Genomic DNA, 27,462 nt, shown 5'->3' on the forward strand with positions numbered 1-27,462 from the left:
ATCTCCACCAAACCGTGTTGCATGAAGATCTGCTGTGCAGGGACTTCAGTCGTGCCTTCCACTGATGTAAAGGCCTCAGGGTGGGCCCCCAGCGTCTGCCTGCTGGTCTCAGATGGTAGATCGAAATGGCAAGTCTTTGAGAGAGAAAACGTTGGTTGTCCTCCCCCACAAGGGGTTTGTAGAGCAGTGACTAGAGGTGTAGGTGGGATGGGTGTCTCTCTTAGCTCCATCTTTTTTCACAGGGGCAACTCAGCAGTACTTGGGGAAAGCTGCCTGTGCTCCAGCCAGTGCCCTAGCAGGCTGGATGCCAGCAAATCCCAGTGCTTGCTCAACAAACAGCTTTGTTCTGGACTGACTCAAAGAAAGGTGGGGGGTTGGGGGTGCTACTGTGAGAAATACAACTGGAGAATAAATGATAAAACCACCTTGCCCACCCTTATATTCATGTCAGCAGCCCTACCACGTTCTTGGGCACATTCAGCTCCCTCCCTACAGAAAGTTTCCAGACCCTTGCTTAACTCTTGTCTAAGTTTGTTTCTGAGGTTGCTCAGCAAGTCCCAATCCCCCTTGACTGTGTCCTAATGCAGTCTTTAAAATCCAAAGACAAAAGTTTAAAACACTGGCATTTCACTGCTGATCCTTTACTAAACAGTATAGATTAAGGACTAAGTCCAAGAAGGGAAGACAAAGACTCTGGCACAGATGCCCAGAACTGAGAAGAGGGTGGGAGGGAAAATTTGAGGGTAGAGACAGGATTGGTTTCCAGGGCATCCCCAGCGCACACAGCACACATTTCAGTGGCAGGCGATAATAGCTCGTGCCCCGTCTCTCGCCCATGCTCTCTGGGAGCTGTAGTCCGGGTGCCGCCGGGGAAGGCTCTGCTCCATCTTCCCCCGCCCCCGCGTCCCCCTCGGCGGCACCGGCACCCCGCGGGGTCCTGTGGGTCCCCCCCGCGGTCATGTCTCCCGCAAAAGCGGTTGTGTGCGTGACAGCGCTGTTTTCCAGAAGGAACGTGCATTTTGGATACAGGCAGTGGGCTGTCTTTTCCCGTTGTAAACCTCACTGCTCCTTTGTTTTAGATACTAGTATTTTGTGAACAGTATGGCTACTGCTTAGCAATCAGGGCAGTCTTTTAGGGGAAAAAAACCCACAACTTTGTTACGTTTCATATTCCCAAGAGCATCTCCCCTTCCCCCCCCCCCCCCCCCCCCGCCCCTCCCATTCGTCTTTTTCTGTGCAAGGAAGGCAATTAAGTGCCCAAGGTATTTGGCGTTGCCCATTTAAATGCAGCCAGGCTGCAACAGCAGGGAAGTGGTGTACATGTCCCTACAGTGCGGGAAGAATTTGTTAGGCAAGAGTTTCTGCCGGTGAGGCATCATCACGTCCCTGTGTCAGGGAAAGTGCGTGAAAGCCTTGAGGGGATGGGAACACATCCCGCCATAGCAGTACCTCACCTTGGTGCCTTTTCTAAATCAAAAGAGTTCGTCACTGCTGGCACAATGTACAGAAGGAATACGTGATGCTGGCATGTTTGCTTGGGTCACTGCAAATATTTGTCCTCATGCAGTGCATCCGAAGATGCATATGCTGCTTTCCCTTTGGCTCAGCGGCAAAGATTTGGTTACAGCTTCTTTGTGGTAGGACTGTCCAAGCACTCGGCTGATCCCACACCTGAGGACTCCTGTTGTATGAGCTGGTGTCTCCATCAGATTGCTGTGCTGTAATGTGAATGCAGTCGGAGTATGAGCAACAACACAGGGATGGGCTGGCAATGTGACGCTATCTGTGAATGGAAACATTTGTTGGATTTGCTTTCTTGTACCTCTCAAATCATACTCTGTTTAAATTACATTTGCAGAGCAATGTACAGCTGTTAACAGGATAATTTAACATTAGCTGCTGCCTCTTCCCCCTGCCCCCCCAAAGCCTGCAGTATTTTTCTTTTTTTCTTTTTTTTTTTCCCCTAAATACATGTGTGCACCCATAAATGAGCTGGAAGGGGAGATGTCACTGAATTAGGCTTGCTGTAGAGTCCAGAGAAAAGCCTTAATGATGAAGAGCTACCGAATTTCTCTAGTATGTTCTTGTCTGTCTCAAGAACAGAGGGATGTTGTTCAACCTTGACAAACCAGTATCTTTCATATAGGAGGCTGTCAGGGACACTGTCTTGATGAATATCTGACAAGAAGTCCAAAAATTTGGGTGCTGGATAATTCCTATGAGGTCCTGCGCAGCTTAATCAAAAGAAGAGTATTTGTCTCTGCTGCTGGAAGACTAAATACAGACAGCTTGGACAGGTTGGCAGGGGGACATTACAAAGCTCTCTCTCTAGGCAAAGATCAGCATGCTAGAGCATTGCGTATCTCGGCATGGAAGCAGCTATAACTTGCTTCCTTATTCCTTCCATCAAGGAGACTACTATATGCTGTGTGTCAAAAGGGAAGTGGGGCTCCATGTGTTTTTAGAGTAAGAGTTTCACAGGAAAATTGAGATGAGATGTTTGGAGGTCTGGACTTCAAGCCCCTGCTAACAGCAGGGCTGGCTCCAGACCTAGATAAGGCTTGCTTGGGGCCTTGGCCAGGCAGTTTCTGACCATCTCAAGGTGAGGAGATTCCCCAACCCCTACTGAAACCTGTATCAGTGCTGAACTACCTTTAGGGAGGAGGTTTTCCCTTTATCTAGTCACAATTTCCCTTCTTGCAAATTTCATAGGCATTTCACTGTGTACCCGTCAGAAGAATTTGGCTCTCACTTCTCTGTAGCCCTCCATACCAAAGGGAAAAAAAAAGCCAAAGAGTAATTGGTTACCTCCTAACTTTTCTCTACTCCAGGCTGAAAGAAACAGCTCTTTCAGCCTCCCCTTGTATGCCACGAGCTCCAGCACCTCACTTATCTCATTCCCTCCCCCACAGGACTATCAGAAACTTTCTTGTGCTGCATTTCCCTAAGAAGGCTACATCCCAGCCAGGGCCTCTCCTTTTGCAGGCAGCTGTTTGTCCCCTGGTAGAACTGGAAAGCAGTGGGATGATGTGGCTGGAGAGATCTCAAGGTGGCATGTCCTATGTCCCTAATCCGAGGGAGGACCAGGATTACACGCTCCAGGAAGTTTGGTTCCTGGCTGGCTCACAGACTCCCCAGGTGATATATCCATCCTGAAGAGACACAGCTATAATGCTCTTGATTTGCCCAAGACCTTCAATCTGTTGATTTCAAAGGTGAAATAATTTTATTTCTCACATTCTGCAGCCAGCCCACTTTGGTCTTGCTGCACGAGCACAAACAAGCACTCGTGGTTCTCTTGTCTGTTTTCCACCTATACTTACCATCCTGAAAGCATAGGGTGTGACTTGACCTAGCAGCAATTTGGCTGTGAGCATTTATAAGTGGGGAAGATGAATGGTTGCTTTGGTCCTGCTTCTCTTTTGAACCACCTCTGATGTCTCTTCATAAACTAAGAGTGCAGGCCATCTTTGGCTGGCTTCTTGGAATAAACCAAAGCCTAGTATGATTATCATAAGGTATTGGAGTCTCTGCCTCTTCACTTGTTGAAATAACAAATGACACAAAAAATCTTGATAATAAATTTAATATTTAAGTCAAGCTTTCGAACTGAAGCAACTGACCTGGTTATGGAAGATGATGACATGAAAACCATTTGGGGCTTGACACTGTGGTTATATAAACTTGGTATCACATGTTACTCATCCAAAAGATCTCAGCAATACCAACCACTGTAGCTGCCACAGAGGCTTTTCCTCAAACCACAAACCTTGGGGATCTGGGTATTTTGTTTAGCATCCAGAGAACAAGGATCTTGACAAGATCTTCCTCCTTCATGAATCATCACTTTGGCCTCTAAGGGTCACACGCACTGTGAGCTCGGGACGCAAGGCTGTCAGCTCCTAAAGGTGACAGTTTGAAGCAGCCGTGACAACTGCAAACGCCACCACCTCAACAGCAATAATAATATTCTGTCTTCTTGTCTGGGGCTCAGCTTGGTGAGGCACTTTGTGAAGCAGATAGCGCTTACCCATGTGATTGGAATCCACAGGGTGTTCTCTTCCACACAGCACCTCTCCAAAACAGTGTGGTGAAATGTTTTGGACTGACCACACAAAACCTAGTGAGCATTTTTGCAAACGTTAGCCATGGCTTTTTCAATCTCCCATGCCAGGTGTGGGAACCAGAGAGTCCTAGGGAACCACAGCACTTCAGGATTACTGCTGGCAGGGCAGAGGGTCCCCACAAGGGGCAGGACAAAGAAGCAGGCTGGGGAGAAGGGTGGACTGTAAGAATGAATGAGAGCTAGAGACATGAAGCACGCTGATGTTGTGCCAGTGGGGCTGGCTTGGGAATGAGAAGCACCGAGAGCAACTCTGTGTCCAGGATAAATAGTGAGGCCCCAAAATGGCACGGTACCCCTGGAAGTGGGTGTGGAACACTTGCATTGGGAGCCATCAGCTTAGAAGGGACATTGCTCTTAATGATTTTTAAAGCATTGGGGTGAATAGCACTGCTGAAACCCCCACGAGGAGAGGAATACAACTGTATTCAGTGCTGAGTTTGGACGCTGTACAGTAAATAGTGCTCGGAGCCATGTAACGGACAATGAGAATTGCTGAATAAAAGCCCATGGAGAGCACGCCATCCAGCCTGCTCACTGAGAGGTCCTCCTGAGGAAATATTTTGGGATTATGCTTGAAGGCCATCAGAGTGAAACTTGCCCATCTGCACACTAAGGCTCCCTTATTTAAACATGCAGCCGTGTTCATGTCTGTGACATACAGCTCCAGGTTTGCCCCCACAATTGCCGTGCCTTCTGCAGCTAAACGGGGCAGGAAGGGCAGCACTTGTAGCATCTCCTCGGCTCCCAGCCCCGCGCTCCGCTGGCCGTGCTCCCGCAGCAGGCAGCGGATGGAGCTGGATTAGCCCCTTGGCGGGCTGGCCGGGTGACAGAGCCGGCGGGCTCTCCCCTTCCTTCCCAAAGCCATTCCTCCGACAGCAGCTTTTCCAAAATGGCCATCGACGCCATGAACTTGGCCAGCGAGGGGAGGCAGCCGCGTTTCTGAGCAGCCGTGGGGGGATGTTTCACGTTTCTATGGCTGAGCCCCGCCGCTCCCCCGCACCGTGCGGTCGCGGAAGGCGGCAGGGGGGGGCGATGTGGCGCCGCTCGGGCGAGGCCCGCGCCAGCGGATCCAGCATCCCGCCGCTGCCGTGGCCGCGCCGTGCGCGTGTGAGCCGGGGGGGCCCCGCACGCCGCCGCTGCCGCGGCCGCGCCGCGTGTGTGCGTGTGCCGGGGGGGCCCGCAGCCCGGTGCGGGCAGCGCGGAGCGGCCCCCGCACGAGGCTCGCGCTCCCTTTGTGCCGTTGCCTGGCAACCGGGCGGGGGATGGGAAGTGCAATCGGGGGGGATGGATGCGCGCGCGGCCGCACGCCGATGAGCGCCCGTCGGGCGGCCGCCGCCCCCGCCCCCCGGGAGGCCCCGCCGCAGCCCCGGCCGGCCGCCACCCCCCCCCGCACCTCTCGGTCGCCCTGGGCCCGTCCTGCCAAAAACGACCCTCCGGGCTCTCTCTCCCCCACTTTGCCCGGCCTTTGTGCCGGCGCCGGGGGCCCAGCGGTGCGGGGCGCGGCCGCGGCCGGGGCGGGGGCCGGGCCGGTTGCTCGCCCCGCGTCCGCGTCTCCTCCTCCCCTGTCCCACGCTGCCCACGGGTGGGTTGGGGGTGCGGGGTGTGTGGGGTGTTTCGCGGGGAGGGGCGGCGGCAAGCGCGGAGCAGAGGGGCGGGGGAGGGGGCTCGTTCTGGGCCCTTCGGAAATGGGAGGTGGCTAAGGCGGGCAGCGGTGGGAGCGATGGGAGGGCGGCGGGGCGCAGGCGGAGGCGCCTGAGCGCGGCGGGAGAGGGGGCGACACAGCCGCGGGGCGGGGGGGCCCCGCTCCCCGCCGCACCCCCCCTCCCGGAGCCGCTGTCCCTGCCACCGACCGGTTATTCCGGAGCCGCGAGAGGAAACGAGGGAGCGCGGAAAAGGAGGAGGGAGGAAAGGGGAAAAAAAAAAAAAAAAAAAAAAGAAGGGGGGGCAGCGTTTAAATCCCTGCCCCCCGCTCCTCGCCTCCTCCATTCCTCCCTTCATTCGACCTCCCCTCAGGAGCCGCCGGTGAGTCCCTCGCCCGCTCCCAGCCGCTCCCGCCCAGCTTGTCATTGTCGCCCACTCGCTGCATTCTTTCTCGGCTTGATTTTAGCCCTCCGGTCCGTCTGTCGGGATGGGGAGCGAGGCGACGCGGGGGGGGGAAACACCAAAGTTGGGGGGGGCAGGAGGGGCGACAGTGCGATTAACCCCCGCGGCGCTGGGGAAGGGTCCCCGGCGATCCCTGCCCCGGCGTGGATGCGGCGAGGGACCGGGAAGGAGCCGGGACAGCGCCGCGGGGCACGGGGGCTCGGCGGGGCGGGGGTCCCGGCCGCGGCTGGGGGCGCTCCGGCATCGCCGGGGGGCGCTGCCCGCCCGGGGCTCGGCTGCGCTGGACGGCGGCGCAGCGCCTTCCCTCTGGAACGGGGGGCGGGGGTCGCGCGGGGCTCCGCGCCCGCCGCGGGGGTCCCGGGGCGGGGACACCCCCCGCCGCGCGCCCGGCGTGACGTCAGCGCCCGCGGAGCCCCCCTTCCCTGCGGCGGGAAGTTCGGCGGGGGCAGGGACGCGCGGGGCCCGGGGGGCGCGGGCGGGCGGGAGTTGCGAGTTTGCGGCCCGGCGCCGTGCGGGGAGGAGGGCGGCACAACGCTGGAGGGGACCGACTCCCGCCCTGCCTGCCTTCGCGGGGGGGGGGGCTCGTATTGTCCCCGCTTCCCCAGGTGCGGCCGGGGAGTGGGCAGGAGGAGCTGGGAATAATAACGTTTCCATCGGGGGACCGAGAAGAGTGTCGGCTCCCCCCGCCGTGGCTGCAGCGGACACGGGTGGGATTTACCCCTTACCCCTGCCCCCTCCCCTGGCACGCCAGGGTGCCGCTTGGGGACCGGGGCACTGGCGAGACCCCGTACGGCTGGGTGGCATCAAGGTGTCGGCTGCGCTCCTCTTGAACCGGCCGAGATCCCTGTTGTGTCCGGCTGGTTGTCCATTTGTTATTCAGGATTCCTGAAGAAGTGGCATCTGGGTTTCCCACATTGCCCTTTTGGCTATGCCATGGAGCCGGTGGCTGTTCTGTCTTGCTGGCTTGAGCTGGCCTGTGGCCGGCTCGGCTGCTGTTGCCCAGCGAATTGCCGGCTGTATTTTGCCGAGTGGCCGCTGTGCTGTTGAAGTGGCAGCCATTTGGTCACCGTGGCATTACTTTGCACGCTGCCTTTGCATGCCGTGGAGTTGTGCCTTGATAGCTATTGTACATTCCCGAAGTTGCTTTCCAGATGGGCAGTATCTTTCCTTGTGTTTGCCTCAGTGCCGTGGCTGCCCTGAGTTCCGCAGCAGATTCCTCATTTGTCAGGATGGCTACTGAAAGAATTTGTAGGGCTTTTGTCTGCAGGGTCTGTTTTTTAGTGGGCTGTGCCTTGAGAAGCAGCATGTCCTTACCAAGCTCGGCACCCAAATCTGTTGTCATTATTTCTGGTTGTACTGGGTGGATTGCATAGGAGCCGCTATGCTTTTCAGCCTTAAAAAAGTGAGGAGAAAGTAGTGGGCCATTATCCTAAGGTGTGTAGCAGGAGAGCGAAGGAGAAGTTGCAAATGCCATTCATTTTGTATCCACCTGAGTGCTGGAGCATGGTTACACACCCTTCAGGTGTGTGCTGCCTAAAGCTGCAGAGCTCAGCTTTGACTTCCCACTCGAGAATCCCACAGCTGTCTGAGTTGAAGGCTGGACTCCCTTATCTTCTAAGCCCGAGGGTGTTGTGAATCACTGCTGTGCTGCACACACAAGGGGCTGGAGCTCCACGGTCATTACCCATGGATGGGACACTTGTAAATGTGAATGATCAAATTGTTCATTTGGAATTATTTTCATTCTCTTTTGCCCTTTTTCTTGGCCAAGTTATTAATGTTATTTTGTGTCTGTCATTAGTGATGGCAAACCAATCATTTGTGTATTTCCCCAACTTCTTGGGAATGACCTGATCTTTCAAATCAGACTTTTTCAGTTATGATTCATGATTGAGCTTTTCAAGCATAGCCAAAGAGTGAACTTGTAGTACCATAGTTCTTGCTAGAAATTATAAAAAAACCTCCAAACATTTGAAAATTAAATGTGCAGTGAATCTTAATGAACAAGATAAACAGGTTTAACCTGCTGCAATGACCTGCCTTTACCTCTCTTCATATGCATTTACCTCCTTCCCTGGGTTTTGTACCTGTTGGATACCTCTGAAAGGTTCTTGCATTCTCATCTTTAGGTTTGCCTGAACAAAGAATGATGATGATGTTTCTTGTGGGTGTACTTGTATTCCAAAATGATAATGGTCATGCAAGGAACTATGATTCTATAGCATGGTGAGGTTGCTGTACTAAAAGCAGCCTGATCTGTATTGTTCTTCAAGAGGAGGAGGAACATCTAGTCTAGTCAGACTAGATGATCATTGTAGGTCCCTTCCAACTGAAATACTTCATCCTGATTCTATTTGTGGGTGAAATGCATCAGGCAGGTTTTTATCTTCCCAAAGTTCAGCCCCTGTCACTCCTTGTACACCTTCCCAGTTTGTCCTGGAGCTCTCTCATGTTCATCAGTGATTTTCTTGGGGATGGAGGTGGAGTTGAGAGGACCAGTCCATGTGGAATGCAGAGCTGTGTAGGGAAGGTTTATTTATTTACCAGGTCTGGGGTATAATGTTTGCAAATGCAATCTCTGGAATTGGTCTGTGCATATGTTCACCTGTGCCCCTCCTTAAATACCTACTTGAATGTTTGTCCATCTTACATTATTCCTTGTATAATGCCTTTTCTTCTGTGAACCTGCTTTTCTTTTCTATCAGACTTTATCTTCCCTGGTTCATTTCTGTCTCCCAATCTCTTTGGGACAAATAAACTCTTTTGTTGCCTTCATTGGATTTTCTGGTCTCATTCTTCGTCCATTAGGAGATGCTTTGGAAGTATGACATATATTTCTTGTGTTTATCACTTTATCTCTTCCATCTGTACTTCTTGAAGACTATGTCTATTGAAGTACAAAATACCAGTACTTTACAAACTTCTTAAAGGCTGAAGGAGAAGGCAACACAAGTTCTGACTGTTCAAAAGTGAGGGCATCTCTGCAAAAGTCGTTCTCTCAACCAAGTGAGCACACCTAGGGTAGGTCACTAATGATCGATCACCTAGGTAGATCACTAATGCCTGTGATCCCTGCTGGAGTCTGGTCACAGCAGATGGTTTAACATGAGCATGAGCTGCTCCCTCTCAGTGCCTTCCCTGACCTACTGAGGCTCAGCAGTGTCCAAGGCATGTGTTGCCAGGCTGGCCAGGTGCATGTGGCACTGCTCTTTGTCACATTGATATGAGCACTGGAGAATCTTTCTGCCCTTCCAGTCACGTGTTGGGTGGTCGTGGTCCCACAGCCCATGTTGTCAGTGAGGTGTGTATGGAGAATGATGAAACAGAAAGGGATGTTTCCAGTTCAAGTGGCTTGAGCTTCACCTCCCTACCAGTTTGGTTGGCTGTTTGGGCTTTGAATGTTTGGGGATAAGGATTTGGCCATGTTTTAAGTTTAACAGAAGTCAACTTTGTGAGGAAGCGATCCCTTCAGAAGCAATGCCTAGCTTCCAGCTCTGATAATCCTCCTGCAGAAGTTTCTGATCGTCTGTTTTCTGTGTGTGTTGTGGCAGCAAACACTGATTTGTTGTTGCCTCCTCCTGTAAAAATATCAATGTTTGATTGATTGTTGTGGCAGTATTTTCACCTACAAACCAAAGGCTAACTGCAATATCTTCTCCAGGCAATTTCAGCCAATGATGGTCTGTCTGGGCTTTGCTGAAGAAGGGGAGCTGGCTGCTCTCAATCTTACTTCATGTCTCTTGCCCTGGTGACATTCTTCATCACAGAGAGTTTAGCTGGAAAATTTTAGTCTTGTATTTCCCTGCTGTACAATGCACTTGGTGATAGCCTGTTTCTTCCCCAAGGTCTCTCTGCGCTATAGATCACTTAAGTGAAGGTTGCATTTGAGCAACCTTCTTCTGTTTGGACAGTGAATTGGATTTACTATATGTGTGTATATATATATATATATATATGTGTGTGTGTGTGTGTGTATATCACAATATATATGGTAGTTTGTATAATATATATCTTGTATAAAATATAATGTTATATAGTTATTAAATTTTATATTGATATATATAGCAGAGTGTATTGGATATAAAGTGTATGTGTAGCACAGTATTTTGGATATACTGCTGTTTTTTTCTTTTAGGCAGTGCAACTGATGAAGTGATTTACCTCAGAATTATTCAGAGTTTGCCAGACACATAAAGAGGGCCCACCCTCCATGAAGAATGGTTTATCCAGTCATGGTTATCCATCAGGCTTTCCTCTTACATTGCTAGACCATTGCTTTCAAAGTCCATTGTCACCCAGAGCTAGGTAGACCTCATCACCTTTTGGCCAAGTTCTATGACTACTAATGAGTTTAATATTGAAAAAACTGTTCTCATCAACTGGCTGGTCTGTGCAGAAAATATTAAGAGCATTTATTTTACAATAAAATAAAAGAAAACCCTTTAAAAATTTCATTGATACACTAGATTCCTATGCAAGTTTTTCAAGTGATTGATTTCTCCTGCTTTTCAAATTTTGCACTAATTCTGTGTTGGATTTATCTGGCTTTAGCTAGATCCATTGGATATGGGGGTCTTTGTTGTGTAGGTTAAAGAACTGTCAGAAATCATCTTCCTTTGTAGTGCTCATAGGCCATCTTCAAGCCTTTTAACGTTTTCTCAGACAAGCTGTATTTATTCAGCCTAAGGTTATAAGGGGGAGGAGTTCATCACATTCCTCAATTTGTCAGCATTCTTTTTTGAGTACACAGGTAAAAATGGTGTGCACTTCTCCCATAATTGCCTTACCAATCCTGTGTATAGTCAGGTGAAAATCACCTCTCTTTTCCTGCTCCTGAAGAATATTCCTTTCTCTGTGCACTGGTGGATTTCACTCATTCAAAAAAAGCCTTCTTAGAAGTCTTTTCAGACTTCTGGGATGAGAGATGAGGGATGAGGGCAGAATCATCCCACTTGGCCAGTCCTTGGCCAGTAGACTAAGGAGAAGATGTGGGATCCCAAGCCTAGGAGTGACTTGAAGTTTACCACTAACTCATATCTGCTGTACTATTGTTCCTCTGCCCATTTCCCTGGTCCTAGTTCGCTTCTTTTATTCTGGATGTGTCTGTCCATCTTCATCCTGTTCACATGTTTGCCCTTGGCACATGTGGCTCTTGTGTTGTCTTTGCTGTCAGTCATGAATCCCTGGAAACAGAGAATCTAAAGGGTGTCCTTAGGGTCAGTGGTTGCAAAGTCATAGAATCATTTAGGTTGGAATAGAACTCCAGGATCATTGAGTCCAACCATTAATCCAATAATGTCATTTTCTAATCTTATCTCATCCAATCCAATCCAATCCAATCCAATCCTGTGCCATTTTCCTCTGATAGTCCTACAGCTTCCAGCTGTTTTCAGTGGAGGACCTGCCACAGCCAGATATGGTTTCTAGCTATCCAGAAAGTGACAGTGATTCCCTCTTGAATGAAACTCTCCATTTCTCCCATCAAACACATAGAACCTTCTAGCACACATGGTGCCCTTTAACTGGAAATTCTGCAGCCACCTGTTTCAAGAACTACTCTTTCTTTTTGGTTGGTTTTGAACGTGTTTCTTTGTAGTGTTATTTGATGGCCATCAAATTTCTACTGGAGAAGACAGTAACAAAATTTTTTCCTACCTAACCTCTAATTTTCATATATGGCTTAATGGTCCCCAGTCACACCCTCATTTCAATAACCTTTTCTCTGGACAGAGATGTCTAGCCCACACAGTTGTGCCTCTTCATTGCCCCTTCTAGTTCCTATAGAAGAAGTAGAATTGCACACACATTTCAAGATACAGGAAAGCCATACGTTTGTGGGGGGGCATAATGATGTTGTCCTCAGGAAATTCTAGCATGCAGTTTACTTTCTCGATGGCTGCTGGATGCTCAGGTGCCATTTTAATGGATCTGCCTCTTATATCCAAAGGGTATCACTTGTGAGTTGCACTGGTCAGCTCAGAGTCCAGATGTCCCTTCCAGCTAGCATCCTCCTTTGGGTCTCTGGGCAACCACCCTGTGATGTCTCTGGGTAATTTTCTTTGCATTCTTAGCAAAGGGACATCTGTGTATCAAAAGAGGGGTGTGAGGTATTACAGTAGACCCTTGGCCCCTAACAGCTCCACAGGTAAGGTGTGCTCAGGTGTTGCAAATATAGAAGACGCTGCCCTTCACAAAATAGCGAGTGTGAGGAGTGTGATGTGTCCTCTGGATCATGCATCTGTAGGCTCCATCCCACTTGCAGAAGGTAGAGCCCAGTGTGGTTTTTTTCCACCACTGGGCTCTGCCAGCCTGTATCTCCAAGAGATCTGGAAGCCCTCCTCTGGGGAGACAGAATGATTCTTCTGGGATTTTTAAGTAAATCTGTTACATGCTTAACAGTCATTTTACTGTGCCCTCAGGAATTGTTTTATGATTAACATAACCTTCTTTAGTACATCTAACCTTCATTTAGTGAATCAAACTTTATTTTCGGTTGCTTTTGCAACAATTAATATCTTCTTCTATGCTGTACATTAAGCTATTGTTAAATGCATGAATGTTTTTATTATTTATGACCTAGCTTTAGCTCTGTTATTTCACTCTGTTAATCAGAATTTTTTTCTTTCTCAGATACATTTTTACTTGAATGGAGGTTCCAGAATTGGAGTTTTCATACTCAAAACAACATTCTTGCTCCTCATGGTTGTGCAAAATTAAGAAAACAAAACATTAATATAGGCTTAATAAAATGTAAACTAGCTTTATCTCCTAAGACTGCCAGTGTTCTGCACAGTTATTTTTAGTATTCTTATTTGGCACCCTTTCCTGAAGCGTTAGCATTTTAATTTTTATTTATTATTTTACTGCAGAGAAGAAGCACATAGGTAGCCTGACAAGTGAATTTGTCAACAAGTACGTATAAGAAGGATTGAAGCTGTTGCCTTAAGATGAGTCTCTTTTTTTGGCATATTTTGAAGACAGAAGAATCCGGTGAAATTCCAGTACACTGCCAATATGAAATCAGTGTCTTTATGAAAAATAACAGAAATCGACAGCTGTCACTATTTTCATACTGGATTTATATTATTTTGACCTCCTGAGCAGTAGTCACAGTTTGAACTTGTGTTTTAGGTGTTTTTGCCTGAGTTTGCCACATAACACTGTGTTGCCAAACCTCCCTGGCAGGGCAGGTCTCAGCCCTTCCTGCCTGTGTCCGATGGCTGCTGGTAGTTGGATGTGCCTGTCCCAGGCCTTGTGGAGGGGTCTGCAGAAGACTGGGAGGTGTGTGCTCTGATCCTGGGGTCTCTATGTGCAGTGACCTGCATGAGAGTGACCTGCAGGAGTCCTGGTCCTTGATGAATTCACTTCCTAGCCTGAGTTCACAGCCCCTGCATCCACCCAGAGTTGTAGTTACTTTGTAGGAGACAGAAAAATGCCTTTGTTGGAAAACTACCTTTCATTTGTATACCTTTGTATATTTATTCTTAACAAGATTTACTGAATACAGAAGATTAGCCAGTCATGGCAGTATTCACACCCAAGATAATATTAGCCACAAATGTTTGCCATCTTGGTATTCAACCATTTTGGCATCCTCATCCCTTTGCTCACAGTCATTTTGCCTTTTACAGTAATGTCACGCTCCAGGTATGTATCAAAAGACAGTGACGTGCGACCCGAACCCTGATGTGTTTTTTCATTGCTGTCCAACACTGGACACGGTGCCCTTCCCCTTCCTTCCCTCTCTTTCTCCATCATGCCCTATAGTAAAATGCCAGGGTTCAAGCAGGAAATCAGGTAATTAGCCATTGGGAAATTCTGTACTTCAGGTTGTCTGATTGCAGTATTTGGGACAAAACTTAATGTTTTCAAGATCCTACACAATCTTTAAAACTGATTACATTTCTGGAAATTTTCCCTTCATTTTACAAAATGAGGGAGATAGAGACAGGAGTTAAAAATATTTGGGACCATCATTCATTGGGCAGTCATATATATATGCATACTGCTCCTCTTCTTAGTGATTTTTACCCATCAAGAGGGATCCATCAGTTAACATTCCAGCTTATTTTCAGGACACTTTTCAGCATCTGCAATGTGTTAGAAAGCAGCTGTGTTCGTTTTGCCACCCTGGTTCCTCCCTCCAGTGCTAGTCCATGCCTTTGTAGAAGTGGGAAGAGAAAAAACAGGATGGGAACAGAGAGCTATTGAATTGCAGAGAACCAGACTCAGTTTAATTTTCACATCTGACTTCTGAATCCCTGCCTTTGCATACCAAATACCTTGGATTTCATATAGGATTTTGGATGTGATTCCTACATTTCAGAAAATGACTTAAAGAGTAGTCACTGTGTACTTTAAACAGTACCCAAATGAAGAAGACAAGAGGTTTGCACTTCAGAACATCTGTACTTAGGCTAAAGCAGTCATTCCACTGACTCCTTGCTCCAAACTTGCATGGACTAGCATCTAGCGGAAGCTGGCTTTGTCTACAGTAAATAAACCAAAAAGGGGATAATGTTAGTTCTTTTTTCTAAATGACACTGATGCTAGGATCCTTCATCTCTCCTTTCTGCTGGCACTGGCCCCAGAGAGGGCTAGCTGGACCTTCTCAAGCAGACTGGAGCTGGCATTTGACCTTCTCAAGCAGACTGGAGCCCTGGACTTGGGCTGCCCATCCTGGGTCTTGCTCTGCCATTGAGCACCTGCTGAAGTGTCAAAACCCTCCATGGCTCTGGCAGCATCTCCGTGTCTTCCTGGTCTCAGTGGAAATGGTCTCCTGGCTGCTGGACACGTGCTGGGTGTAGCCCTGCCTGCAGCCCCAGCGTGTGCAGTGCTTTGGGCACGTGACTCGTTCGTCATTTACGCTTCTGGCCAAGCCCTCAAACCACCCCAGAAACTTGGTTCCCATTTCCTCTGCTTCTGTCGTCGTCTAGGAAAGTTTATTTCCTCTAAGCCACAGCCTAATGTGTAAATGCTCTCCTGAGCCAAGGACAAGCATTCAGCCTGCTTTTGAAGAGGTAAAACCTGAGTGCTTCTCATTGGAGATGGACTTGTTTACCTGGGAGTTGTTCACCTGGGAGAATTGTTCCACATGACAGCCTGGGAAGGAGAGAACCTATCTGTGTCCTTCAACAAAAGAGGAGCTGAACCTCATAAGCTTCTGGCTGCTAGTGCAGGACAGTCCAGGCTTTGGGAAGGAGAATTACTTGGAGCTGAGGAGGAGGAGGAGGAGGAGCGGGATCCATTTTGAATGCCACGTGGGGGATGCCTGTTGAGTGTGTGTTGCTCACGGGAGACTTCACCGGGGCTTACAGGAGAATATGGAGGGGTTTGGGCAATAAGCCAAGCCAAGCTGGGTTGTATGAAATGCAAACAGAAAATAGCAATTTGCAATGCCTCATAACTCAGTTGAACCTGTAAAGAGCTTCACAGGGCCAGGGAAAGGTTAACCCTTCCACAGCAGGCCTGTCACGTCTCACCTCCTAACCAAAACCATGGAGCCCTAAGAACCCTTCAGAGGCATTTGCAGGGATCTTCACTGACGGGAAGGCTTAGGTGTAACTTGCAAATTGTAAAGGCTCACACTGCAAGCTTTTATTTCATAGATGTTAAAATTAGAAGACAGATTTGTCATCCTCTCATCTGGCCATAACAGTTACTATACAGCTATACTAATAATGTGTGCATCAATTCTCTTACATATTTTAGTAAAATCTTCACTGTCTAAGTGACAGAAACTTCTGCCTCAGTCAGTGGTTGATTATGTCTCTTGAAATACCGTTGTTTGTTTCTGGCTTTGTTTCTTACTGCATATTCAGTGGTTGAAATAAGTAGGGAGTGGGTATCCCTTTCAAAAAGGGAAGTTTCAGTTTGTGGTTGGCTGCATGTTATTTCCCTGACTGACTTCTCTGGGAAGAGGATGGTAATTGTCATTCCAGGGTTGCTGGAAAGCTGAAGTGAGACCTGTGTGCTGCGTTATCACTGTGGCTTCTCTGGTGTGGGAGGCATGGGTGGTATTCCTGTGGAATGCAGGGAGCAGTGACATTGGTAGCGTGCTGTTGCTGTTGCTTGCCTTCAGAGCTGAACTAATGCTTGCAGGTTTGCCACCATGGCGTGAGTCAAAGTTGAGTTAAATTAGGATTACCTTGGGTATTACAATTTTTTGTTTCACATAAGAAATGTTGATTCTGGTTGCTTATCTAGAATAGCATCAGTGTAACTGGCTGAATTAGCAACCAAAGGCTAAAGCGTGACAGAAACATGAGCCTGTAAAACAAGTCAGCGGGTGGGGATTGGGAGTGGGCTCTGCCTCCATTAGGTCAGTTATAAACCATCATCAGCTATTTTCCTATTAAAGAAGAGGTCTCAGTTAATGAATTGATGTGTGTGGGAATTAATGCTGGATGAGTCCCCCTGGGGCTTTTGTGATGAAGGTCAAATAAAATATTAATGGAATTAAAACAAACAATCCCCTGATTTTCCTAAGTACCTTCCAGATGGGTTTCTGTAAGCAGTGGTCAGGGAAGATGTGGAGCCCCAGGAGAGAAAGGCCAGTGTCATTTTTCATGGTCAGGCAGATGAAGACAGTGGAAAGCAGTGACCCTGGGGCCACACAGTCCAGGAGCAGGGCTGCATGGGAGGTCTGAGAGTTCTCCTGTCGGGTGCTTTTGCTCTGATCCCTGCTTTCAGCTCCCTTCTCGGAGAAATGGAAGTCATCCAGATTGCTCCTGCACTGCTTAGCTGGAAGCTGATATTTCCAGGTGTGGGATGGTCTTCAGGAGCCCCAAATCCACAGGCTTCTTATTCACAGAATTCCTCTGTGCTTCCAGATGAGACAATAAAACCCAGTAGTTGTGGCTTTTTTCTGCTGGTGCCTCTTCCACAGGACCCATTCCCTTGTCTTTCAGATTGTCCATTCCAGAGGCTGAGTATAGCAACTCAGATGACAGGCTTGGGAAGGATAAAGTATTTTTGGTTATGTGTGCACAGTGCAGAGCAGTGCAAAAGGTCTTTAGCTTGCTGGATTCAAGCAAGCTAACTTTAGGAGCAGTATCCCTGAATAATTTCCTCCAGTTCCCAGTCTAACACAAACATGGTACTTTCATACTCCAGAGTAGGAACTGTGTGATAGAACAGGGTGTTAAATATCTACAGTAAAATGCTTTTGGACATGGCACAAAGCTGTAAATTGTTCCGGAGGGATCTCAGAAATCTTCCTGCTGCTGCAAAGTGTAAGGATGTACTCTGCATCCCTGGCTATGACTCGGTCTGGTACACTGAGGAACATCCTGTGTGTTGAGGAGGAGGACACCCTGGCAGGCATGCCAGGCTAAACAGAGCTGGTGATGGTGTCGTGCAAAAGCAAAGCTAAATGTGTTTTCTCACACCTATTTGTGTACCTTGGGCATGGAACAGCCTAAGCAAGACTTGTCACATTTTCTGCATTATGTGGTGGTGCATGAGTGCATGTGGATGTGCTCTGGAGAGGGCAGGGCTGTACAGTGCCCTTCAGCAAAGGCCACTTTGCTGAATGACAAATGACATGGGACTAGCAAATGGCAGCACATGGCCAGGTAAGGGTGGTGTAACTTTCTGCACTGACAAGTGCGAAGATGAACTAACAAAGTCAGAAAAATTGTAATTGGGAACATTTTAAAACACTTTCCAGTTATTTTTTCCCCCAAGGAAAAGAAAATACTAAAATTATTCCAGAAGACAGATAACATCCTGATAACCATTCCTTCTTGCATCCTCCAAAGCAGTGTTATTGGGCACTGAATCATAGAATTAGATAATTACAGAATGGCTTGGATTAAGAGGAGCCTTAAAGATCATCTACTCCCAACACCCCTGCTGTGGACAGGGACATCTTCCACAAGACCAGGTTATTTAAAACCCCATCCAGCCTGGCCTTGAACACTGCCAGGATTGGGGGATCCATGAGGCAACCTGTTCCAGTGCTTCATCACCCTCAGAGTAATGAGTTTCTTCCTAATATCTAATATCTAATTTAAATCTGCCCTCAGTCTGAAGCCATTCAAAATGAATACCTCGCATCACGCACATATCACTCCTAGAAATTGGAAATCGGATATGGCAGTGGGCAAATCTTTTCCCACACTGATGGGAGAGTTTATTGCGTTCTTTGTAAACATACTTGAGTCTCTAAATAAGGAAACAATGGTAATTTTGTCATATTTCTATAGCAATCCACAAAAGGATGTTCTGTAGTTCACTCAGTCTTTCTCCTCCCTCATCTGTTTGCCTTTCAGGATTCAGCAGGATTTTATTACGTGGCTGGTGTGATCCCCGCTTCCAGAAGAACTGCCCATCTCTGTCTCCTCAGAAACAGCCAACGGGGGTTGTGGAGTCATAAAAATTTATGTTTTCATCAAACCGGGCCAAGGAGAATGGGGGTCCCACACCCAAAAGAATGAAGACACGACAGAACAAGGACTCAGTATGTGGGGTGGGAGAGGGGGGTGGGACACGAGAGCCAGGCTGGAGGTGTGGGTTGGAACTGAGGCTCCCTGCAAAGCTAGTGGGCATGAGTTTGGCACAGTGGAGTGCAAGGGGTTCAGGGGATTTGGGAGGCTGGGCACAGAGCAGGAGCGGTGAGAGATGCAAAGCAGGACTGACACAGTGATCCCTCTGTTAGATGTCAATGCGGAGTGGACGGAAGAAAGAGACTCCGGGGCCTCGAGAGGAGCTCAGGTCACGGGGTCGAGCTTCCCCTGGTGGTGTCAGCACCTCCAGCAGTGATGGCAAGGCTGAGAAATCCCGACAAGCGACAAAGGTAATATCAGCTAGAACACAGTGTGGGGTGGCCAAGGACTGCCCAGATTGGGTGGGATCCATTTGAGGATCCAGGGACACAGACCAGAAGAGATCCACTAAGTAGCCTCTGTTGGATTAGCTTTCTGAAATGGGCAGAATCCCTTTTGTTCTCATCCTCACCATCTTGCACTTTCCTGAGAACTGGTGTCTAGTCTCACCAGACCCTTTTAGTGCTCATTTTTGCCATATCCTGGGTCCATGTTGCTCTGCTAGTGTCATCGACACATGTGCCATGGTGGCTGTGTCTCACCTGCTGCAGTCTGTGAAGACCTGTCGGGTTGGAAGATTTATCCATGACCCTCCACCTCTGTTCTCCTTGTCTCCTTGCAGAAAGGCCGGTTGGAGGAATCCTGCACCCCCAAGAGCAGCAAGCAGGGCCGAACAGAAGAGATCTCAGAGAGTGAGGGGGAGGACACCAATGCTCCCAAAAAAACCAAAACTGAGGTGAGCTCTCCCTGCTGTGATTGCTGGCATGTGCCCATTCTATAGCAAAGGAGTCTCCAGTTCCCTGTCTGTGCTGCTCGTGCCTGCTCAGCTTGAGGTTCCTGCTGCTTGGGAGCCCCGACACCTTGGGTTTTGCACTGCAGCTCTTCCAACCTAAATGGTATCTACAAAAATGCCACCAGGAGTGATGACTGAGCAGATAGAGGCTGTCTGTCTCATTTGCCTTGTGTTCAGGGGGCTGCTATGCTGTTGGAGCTGGGGATGTGCCCTGCCTTTTCCAGCAGAGCAAGAGCCTGTCGCCGTGTGCAGCCACAGGTTGGGTCGGAGTCAATCCCTTCTGACCCCAGCACAGTGTGACAGGGAAGTGCTTAAGTCATGATGGGTTCCAGGTGACAGTCATTCAACACCTGCTCATGCACACACAGAGCCGTGGCAGTCGTTTCCGAAACACCGACAGCACCAGGCTGGATTGGTGGTTGTGTGGTTGGAAGACTCAGCTCTTGTGCTTCTCCATTCCCTGTTAGCCCATTCAGGGAACTGGCCTTAAAGGCCTGCAAACATGGGGATGCTTACTCATGTTAAGAGGTCCTTATAATTCAACCACTTTGGTTCCACTTCTGTAATTTCCCCACATGGACAGTCTGTTCAGCTCAACAATGGTATTTTTTCAGCTTAGCCTCCCTTGATTAGAGTGATGCTTGTTAGTTACCCTTACCCATGATGACTGCTAATCACCAATGCACATTGTCTGAGGCAGCAGGTGGTGGGGAGCAGCAGGGGTTGGGAAGCACAGGGGGAACTCCTGGAAGTAAGGAGTAGAACAGTGAGAGGGGTCTGGGTGGGAGCTGGTCTCCTTGAGCAGGGAGAGCTCTGCAGGGGCAAGAAAAGCAATTCTGGGTCTGGGGCCTGTGCTGGGACCGCTGTGGTGTGTGCTGCTCCATGCCACCGGTGATACCATATCCTGGCCAACAACCCATCACCCCTGTTGTATCTGTTCCCTCTCAGCCTCGTGTGTAACAGTTCCCTGCCCTCCCTCACTGCCTCTTTACACAAGGTAACCCATTGTTACCTCCTTACTGACCACAGAATGCTCATGAAGGACCGGAGAGAACTGGAAAGGAGGCAGGACTGGTGTTATGTGTACCTTGCCAAACAACGTCTCCTTTCCTCTGTGAGGTTTTCTAGTGCTGAGGTTGGCAGAGAAAGGTCAGAAAACAAGTTCTCTGGGAACTTTGAAGTGTGTCACGTGAGGTCTGGAAGGCCCCATAATGCCCCTTTCCTCCTCGTTCTACTTCAGGAGTTGCCTTGTCCTCCATCCCCATCCGATGTTGACAGCCTTGATGGCCACAGCTTCAACGATGAGATGAGCAGCGACCCACGGGACATTGACCAGGATAACAGGAGCACCTCGCCCAGCGTCTACAGCCCTGGGAGCGTGGAGAACGACTCCGACTCCTCTTCTGTGCTGTCCCAGGGGCCGTCTCACTCCTACCACCACCCCCCACTCTTCCCCGAGAGCCCGCCGGTAGCTCCCCCTCCCGACAGCCTGGCCCGTCCACCAGAGCCCAGCTTTGGGCTCCCGGGCGAGGCACACCCCCAGGGACCCCCCACAGGAAGTTACCATTCCCAGCTGGAGGGCCAGGCCTCACGCATTTTCCAGGCTCAAGCCCCACAGACACCTGCCTCCTCCTCCTCCTCTTCCTCCTCCTCTGCTGTTGCTGCCCCTTCTGCTCCCCCTTCCTCCTCCTCATCCTCTTCCTCTTCCTCCTCCTCTTCCTCCCACACTCCCCTTTATCCTACAGCCAATGTGGTCCAGGTTGGGGCCAAAATTGCCAGTGGAGTGGGGGGGCTCCCGGCACCGGGGGCTCGTGAGCAGACCCTCAGCACCAAGCACAATCCACCACCTACCACCCCAATCTCACTGGCCTCGGTGGGAGGAGGGCTCCCCCCTCAAAAGACACCCCCGGCCAACCCCCCGGCTGCCCCCCCGGCCTCGGCCCCTTCCTTCCCCCATGTCTCCTCCAACCTGCCTCCTCCGCCGGCCCTGCGCCCCCTCAACAATGCAGTGGCCGCCTCCAGCTCCCCAGGGATGGTGGGGCAGGCCCTGAGCGGCCACCTGCCCTCGCCCCACAGCATGGGGCAGGAGAAGGCACCGGCCCTGGCCCCCTCTCGCTACCCCTACGCCCCACCACCGCTGCCGCCTTCCAGCTCCTCTGCCCAGTACCCCCAGCCCTCCCCGGGCCAGCCCCTGCCCAGCTACAGTGCTTCCTACGGGCACTCCTTCCCCCCGCCCAGCGGCCTCTCTGTCTCCAGCCAGCCCCCCAAGTACACCCAGCCCTCCCTGCCCTCGCAGCCTGTCTGGAGCCAGGGGCCACCCCCTTACAGCCGCCCCCTGGGCAATGCTGGCTCCCACCCCGCTGCCCCTTTCCCCGGCCAGTCCCCCCATCACCAGCAGCCTCCCCAGCAGCACCACCACGGTCACGGGAGCAGCGGGGGCGTCTCCCCAGCAGCCACAGCTCCTCCCCAGCCCCCCGGGGGCTACCCCCATGGCCTGGAGTCCAGCAGCCATCACCCTTCCCATCCCACCTACGGGCTGCGCCTCTACCCTCCACACAGCCAGGCTGCCTACAGCCAGGCTCCCTCCGCCACTGCGGCCGCTGCCCCCTCTTCCTCCTCCTCGTCCTCATCCTCTTCTTCTTCCTCATCCTCCTCTGCTGCCTCTTCCCAGGGAAGCTACCCCAGCATGTGCACGCACCCACCGGGGCAGAGTCCTGCCACCTACACCTTCCCCCCGCCGCCGCCCCCCTCCCCTGCTCATGGGGCTGGCCCTCCAGTCACCTCTGCTGCCACCACCCTCTCCACCGTCATTGCCACCATGGCCTCCCCCTCTGCAGCCCCCTACAAGACGGTCTCGCCCCCGGTACCCCCGTCAGCTGTGGCCCCATATGGGAAGCGGGCGGCCTCCCCTGTCCCCACCTTCCAGCCCCCGGCCCCCTACAAGCCGGGCTCGCCCCCCACTTCCTCGGCTGCCCCTTTCCGTGCAGCCACCCCTCCTGGCTACCGGGTGGCCTCTTCCCCTGTGGCGGGAGGCTACAAAGCCCCCTCACCTGCCCCCTCTGCCCCACCACCCTTGCCAGGGAACATGGCTGCCCCAGCCCCACCGCCACCCCCACTCCCCCTCAGCGCTGCTCAGATCAAGCAGGAGCCGTCGGAGGAGTACGAGCCCCCGGAGAGCCCCGTGCCACCTGCTCGCAGCCCCTCACCACCCCCCAAGGTGGTGGATGTGCCGAGCCATGCCAGCCAGTCAGCCAGGTGAGGGGAGACTGGTTTCTCCTAAGGATGGGGAGGGGCGTATGGGGCAGGGAAGAGGAAATCACCCCAAGCCTGAGGTGCAGCTACCCTCTTGCCTTTTTCATGATGCTCTTCACATTCCCATGGAGCCTTTCCCACAGTAGCTGTCCCTGTCCCCATCCCTGCTCACCAGCCCTGTCGGCACTGATGGGCTTCACCTCTCATCCCCAGATTCAACAAACACCTGGACCGTGGCTTCAACTCCTGCTCCCGCACAGACCTGTACTTTGTGCCCCTTGATGGCTCCAAGCTGGCCAAAAAAAGAGCAGACTTGGTAGAGAAAGTGCGTCGAGAGGCTGAGCAGAAGGCCCGTGAAGAGAAGGAGCGAGAACGGGAACGGGAGCGGGAGAAGGAGCGGGAGCGGGAGAAGGAACGGGAGCTGGAGAGGAGTGTGGTAGGTCTGGGAGTCCCACTGCCGCAGCGCAGCCGGGGCGGATGCTCAAGGGCCCCCTCGGCCGCTCCCCGCTGGGACCCTGAAGCCGGTCTCTCTGCTCTTTTGCAGAAGATGGCCCAGGAGGGCCGTCCGGTCGAGTGCTCGTCCCTCGGGCCGGTTCCCCACCGCCCCTCCTTCGAGCAGGGCAGTGCTGTAGCGACTGTTCCCCCATACCTGGGCCCTGACACACCAGCTCTGCGCACCCTTAGCGAGTACGCCCGGCCCCACGTCATGTCCCCCAGCAACCGCAACCACCCTTTCTACGTGCCCCTGGGCGCCGTCGACCCGGGCCTGCTGGGCTACAACGTGCCAGCCATCTACAGCAGTGATCCAGCCACACGGGAGCGCGAGCTGCGGGAGCGGGAGGCCCGCGAACGAGACCTGAGGGACCGGGACCTGCGTGAACGTCTCAAGCCTGGCTTTGAAGTCAAACCGGCCGAGTTGGAGCAGCTCCATGCTGTGCCAGCTGCTGCCATGGATCCATTCCCACGCCACGGCGGGCTGAGTCTGCAGACGGCCCCCGGCCTTCATCCCGCTTTTCCCTTCCACCCAGGGCTGGGCCACTTGGAGCGGGAGAGGCTGGCGCTGGCAGCTGGCCCGACCCTTCGTCCTGACATGTCCTACGCCGAGCGCTTGGCGGCTGAACGCCAGCACGCCGAGCGGGTGGCCGCTCTCAGCAATGACCCTCTGGCCCGGCTGCAGATGCTCAATGTGACACCTCATCATCATCAGCATTCCCACATCCACTCCCACCTCCATCTCCACCAGCAGGATGCCATACACGCAGGTAAGGGCTGCATGGTGGTGGTGCCCTGCGCAAAGCTCTGATTTCCGTCCTACTGTGCCTTCTTTGTGCTCCCTGCCTCGGGCCCTGGGGAACCCTAAAAGCTGACAAGACTAAATTTTGAGGTCATAGATCTTCAGCCAAAAGAGTCCAACATCATGGTCATTGTTCCTTTCCCCCACTCCCATTTCACCAAAGGCACTGGAACTGCTGATCAGTGGCCAGCAAAATTGTTTGCACTGTGTCCTTTTGTTCTGGGTCTGTGAGGCCACAGTACATGTGCTGGAGTCCCACTGAGTGCCTGGGTGGTGCTGCTGCAAACTGCATTCCTTACACTGGAGTCTGCAGAGGGAGCGGGAGCTCTGCTTGAACACTTTGGCAGTGTCCTTAGGACTAATGAAATGCTGGTTCTCAGGTTTGCTCCTATGACTGCAGATATTGGGATGGGATGGGATGAGAAGGAAGGTGGGCTAATCTTAAGGAGCTGGAGGCTGCTGTGTTTTAGAATTGAATGGTGGTCCCTTCCATTTCCACATCCTACAGGAAAGCAAAGTAAAACGTTTAGGGATGAAAATCTCAGGGAAGCAAAGCCCAAGCTGCAGTGCAATAGGAAAAAAGTGTTGTGCCTGCTCAGGTGCTGTGAGCAGTCAGTGCTGTCTGGTGTCAGTCACAGACGCTGGCTCTGAGCAGCTGCAACTCCTCAGAGATAGCATGAGGTACAAGTGAATGTGCATTTTCCCTACCATCCTTGGCTGGGCACCTTATTCTGGCTGGGAGTCCAAACCACTAGAAAGAGAATCTGTCCTGGATAAGACCTGGAAAAGAAAGCACCCAGTACAAGTATGCACGTGAATGCTCTGACCCTCTGTATCTGTTTTGTGAGGCCTTGTGCCTGTCTCTGTGTTACCTGCTACAAAGCCTGGGACAATTATCTTGTGGTATCTTTTCTTCCCAGCCTCAGCCTCCGTTCACCCTCTAATCGACCCCCTTGCCTCGGGATCACACCTCACCCGGATACCATACCCGGCTGGAACCATCCCCAACCCTCTCCTGCCTCACCCTCTACATGAGAACGAAGTGCTGCGCCACCAGCTCTTTGGTAAGGAACTTCACAGGGACTGCTGCTCTCCAAAGAGCATCAGCAGAGTTCCGAGGGACAGGGGTGTCCTGAGGTGTCACAGGACCAAACTGAGGTCTGTTAAACAGAGTGTAAGACAGGCCCACGCTGTCAGGATGAGCAGGTCCTGCACGTGGGCAGGGATGGGAATGGGGGTGCAGTAGGGTCTTGCTGAGTGTGGGGCCTTGGATGGAGCATTAACTCGGCTCTTCTCTGTGTCACCTTTGGCTGCAGCTGCACCCTACAGGGACCTGCCGGGCTCCCTCTCGGCGCCCATGTCGGCGGCGCACCAGCTGCAGGCCATGCACGCGCAGTCGGCTGAGCTGCAGCGCCTGGCTCTGGAGCAGCAGCAGTGGCTCCACGCCCACCACCCTCTGCACGGCGTGCCGCTCCCCACGCAGGAGGACTACTACAGGTGCGTGGAGCTGCTCTCTCCTCACAAGAACACCTCCAGGCCCAGCCCTGGTGTGGGGCTGGCACAGGCAGTGGGAACAGGGAAAGCATTGCTCCTGGAGCAGGTGACTGTGCCCAAGCCCACACGGGGAACAGGGACGCTCTGCCATGGGGCTCAGCTATGGCTGACCACCAGGAAAGTCATACTTGGCAAGTGGTTATTCAGTGGCTAATCCCTTGTGAGATCTCAGCTCCTCCCCTCTGAGGGGGGAGATAACTTTATTGTGTTTCACACATGTTAATGCAGTTATGACTAACCGATACCCCTGCCAAAATACAAAACATTTATAAAGGCTTGATGGTTTTGCCAAGATAAGGAATTCATGTGTGCATGGGGTGGCACACTGGGAAAGAGAGAGGTGGAATGTTGTACCTTTTCAATAGTATCTCCTACTTAAAGGATCTACAAAACCTCCCAAGCCAGCAGTGTTGTATGGGTCCAGATGAACAAAGGCAGGGGAATGGTGTAAATTGCCTTTTTCCCTTTCACTATCACCTTGTTCCTCTTTTTTATCCTAGCCACCTGAAAAAGGAAAGTGACAAACCCCTTTAAATGGACTTCTGTCAGTATGACATCATCATGTCTTTCTCTCAAGAGAAGCAATCAGTCAACCAAATCCTGGGGGAAGGGAAGCTGCAAAATGACACATCCTGATCCCACCATGCAGTAGAGTACAAGAGAAGATGACAGAAAGTATGGGATGGCATCCTGGGAAAAGTGGAGGAGAGAAAATGGGGAGGGACTGAAGCACCACTAACGGACCTGAAGCGATGGGTACGTGATTTCATCTGAGCTCTGAAGAAAAGAGAATCAGCATTGCACAGAGCTCAGAAAGACAAAGACTGACATGAATTCAGGGTGGCAGGAGCTCCATCCTTTGTTTTGGGGGAACAGTTGCATTAAATAAAAAGTGCAGAGCATTGCAGGACTTCATGTACAGGATGCTCCTGCCTTTTCTGCTTCTGCAAGGAGGAGGTGTGGCCAAGAAATAACTGCAAACACAAAAGAGCCTTTTTTCAAGATGCCTCCTCAACACCCCACCCCCCTTTAGGTGTAAGATACTGCTTAGCGATACAGAAAAGCAACATGGAACTTTTTCAGATTAGCCAGAGCAGCTTCCCATTCTCCCAACATCCCTTCAGATGCAAACAAAGCGTTCCAGGTCCCTTCCGGAGTGGCCTCTCCTGCCTGTGGAGGGTCCGGTCCCAGCCATCAGGGTGCAAAGCACCGCAGGACTGTTTGCAGGACGGTGGCTGTGCTTTCCCCAGCTGCTGGGAACGGGCACGGCCATGAGGTGCGAAGCACCAGCAGACTGTTTTGGAGACTGCCGTCAGCGCTGTGACCCCTCTGAGCCCCGTGGGGAGAGCTGGCGTGGCCCAGCCGTAACACTGCGTCCTGGGACTGTCTGTAAGATGGTGGCTGCCCCTTTCCCCTCACCCATCCTAATTGATGTACTTTAACTCATGCACATCCTATTAGACGTGGCAGTTTTATGTAGCAACTTGTGACCCCCTTGCCCCCGCGTGCGTGTTCTGATTTCACAGTTGTATCTCTCGATTGGTCCCCCATATATATATATATATATTTACTTAACCATTAAAGGAGAAAACAACCAACAACCCAGCTATGGAAAAGAAAAAAAAACAACCACCCAAACGATGTTCCCCACGCACTCCCGAGCCCTGACACACATTCTAATAATTTATATATATAAATATATATATGAAGCTCTTAAAAAAGGAAAAAAAAGAAAAAAAGACAAAAAAACCCTTTCAGAAACGGGACTCTGGTGTGTTCGTTTCTTTTCAGT

At 51.3% G+C, this 27,462-nt stretch overlaps 1 protein-coding gene across 3 annotated transcripts; it reads left to right on the forward strand.

The window, feature by feature from the left end:
* The first annotated feature begins 5,633 nt into the window (after positions 1-5,633).
* Positions 5,634-27,431, forward strand: ATN1 (atrophin 1). 3 transcript variants are annotated; one of them, XM_053971479.1, is made up of 10 exons: positions 5,634-5,708; positions 18,505-18,692; positions 18,891-19,028; positions 19,400-19,513; positions 20,811-22,825; positions 23,036-23,258; positions 23,367-24,084; positions 25,037-25,180; positions 25,433-25,613; positions 26,171-27,431. In XM_053971479.1, exons 2-10 carry the CDS (start codon positions 18,615-18,617, stop codon positions 26,202-26,204), a joined length of 3,645 nt encoding a protein of 1,214 aa, XP_053827454.1. In that variant the 5' UTR covers positions 5,634-5,708; positions 18,505-18,614; the 3' UTR covers positions 26,205-27,431. The 3 variants fall into 3 exon arrangements, with proteins under 3 accessions (XP_053827454.1, XP_053827453.1, XP_053827455.1); XM_053971478.1 differs by lacking the exon at positions 5,634-5,708 and adding an exon at positions 5,837-6,148; XM_053971480.1 differs by lacking the exon at positions 5,634-5,708 and adding an exon at positions 6,179-6,240.
* The last annotated feature ends 31 nt before the right edge of the window (positions 27,432-27,462 follow it).

The sequence above is a fragment of the Vidua macroura genome, chromosome 2, assembly GCF_024509145.1.
Source record: "Vidua macroura isolate BioBank_ID:100142 chromosome 2, ASM2450914v1, whole genome shotgun sequence".
Taxonomy (NCBI): Eukaryota; Metazoa; Chordata; class Aves; order Passeriformes; family Viduidae; genus Vidua; species Vidua macroura.

Coding starts and splice junctions, on each gene's coding strand:
- ATN1 (XM_053971479.1), top strand. CDS start 18,615: ATGTTTTCATCAAACCGGGCCAAGGAGAATGGGGGTCCCACACCCAAA. Junction 19,514..20,810: donor CCAAAAAAACCAAAACTGAG/GTGAGCTCTCCC, acceptor GTTCTACTTCAG/GAGTTGCCTTGTCCTCCATC. Junction 24,085..25,036: donor GCAGGATGCCATACACGCAG/GTAAGGGCTGCA, acceptor TTTTCTTCCCAG/CCTCAGCCTCCGTTCACCCT.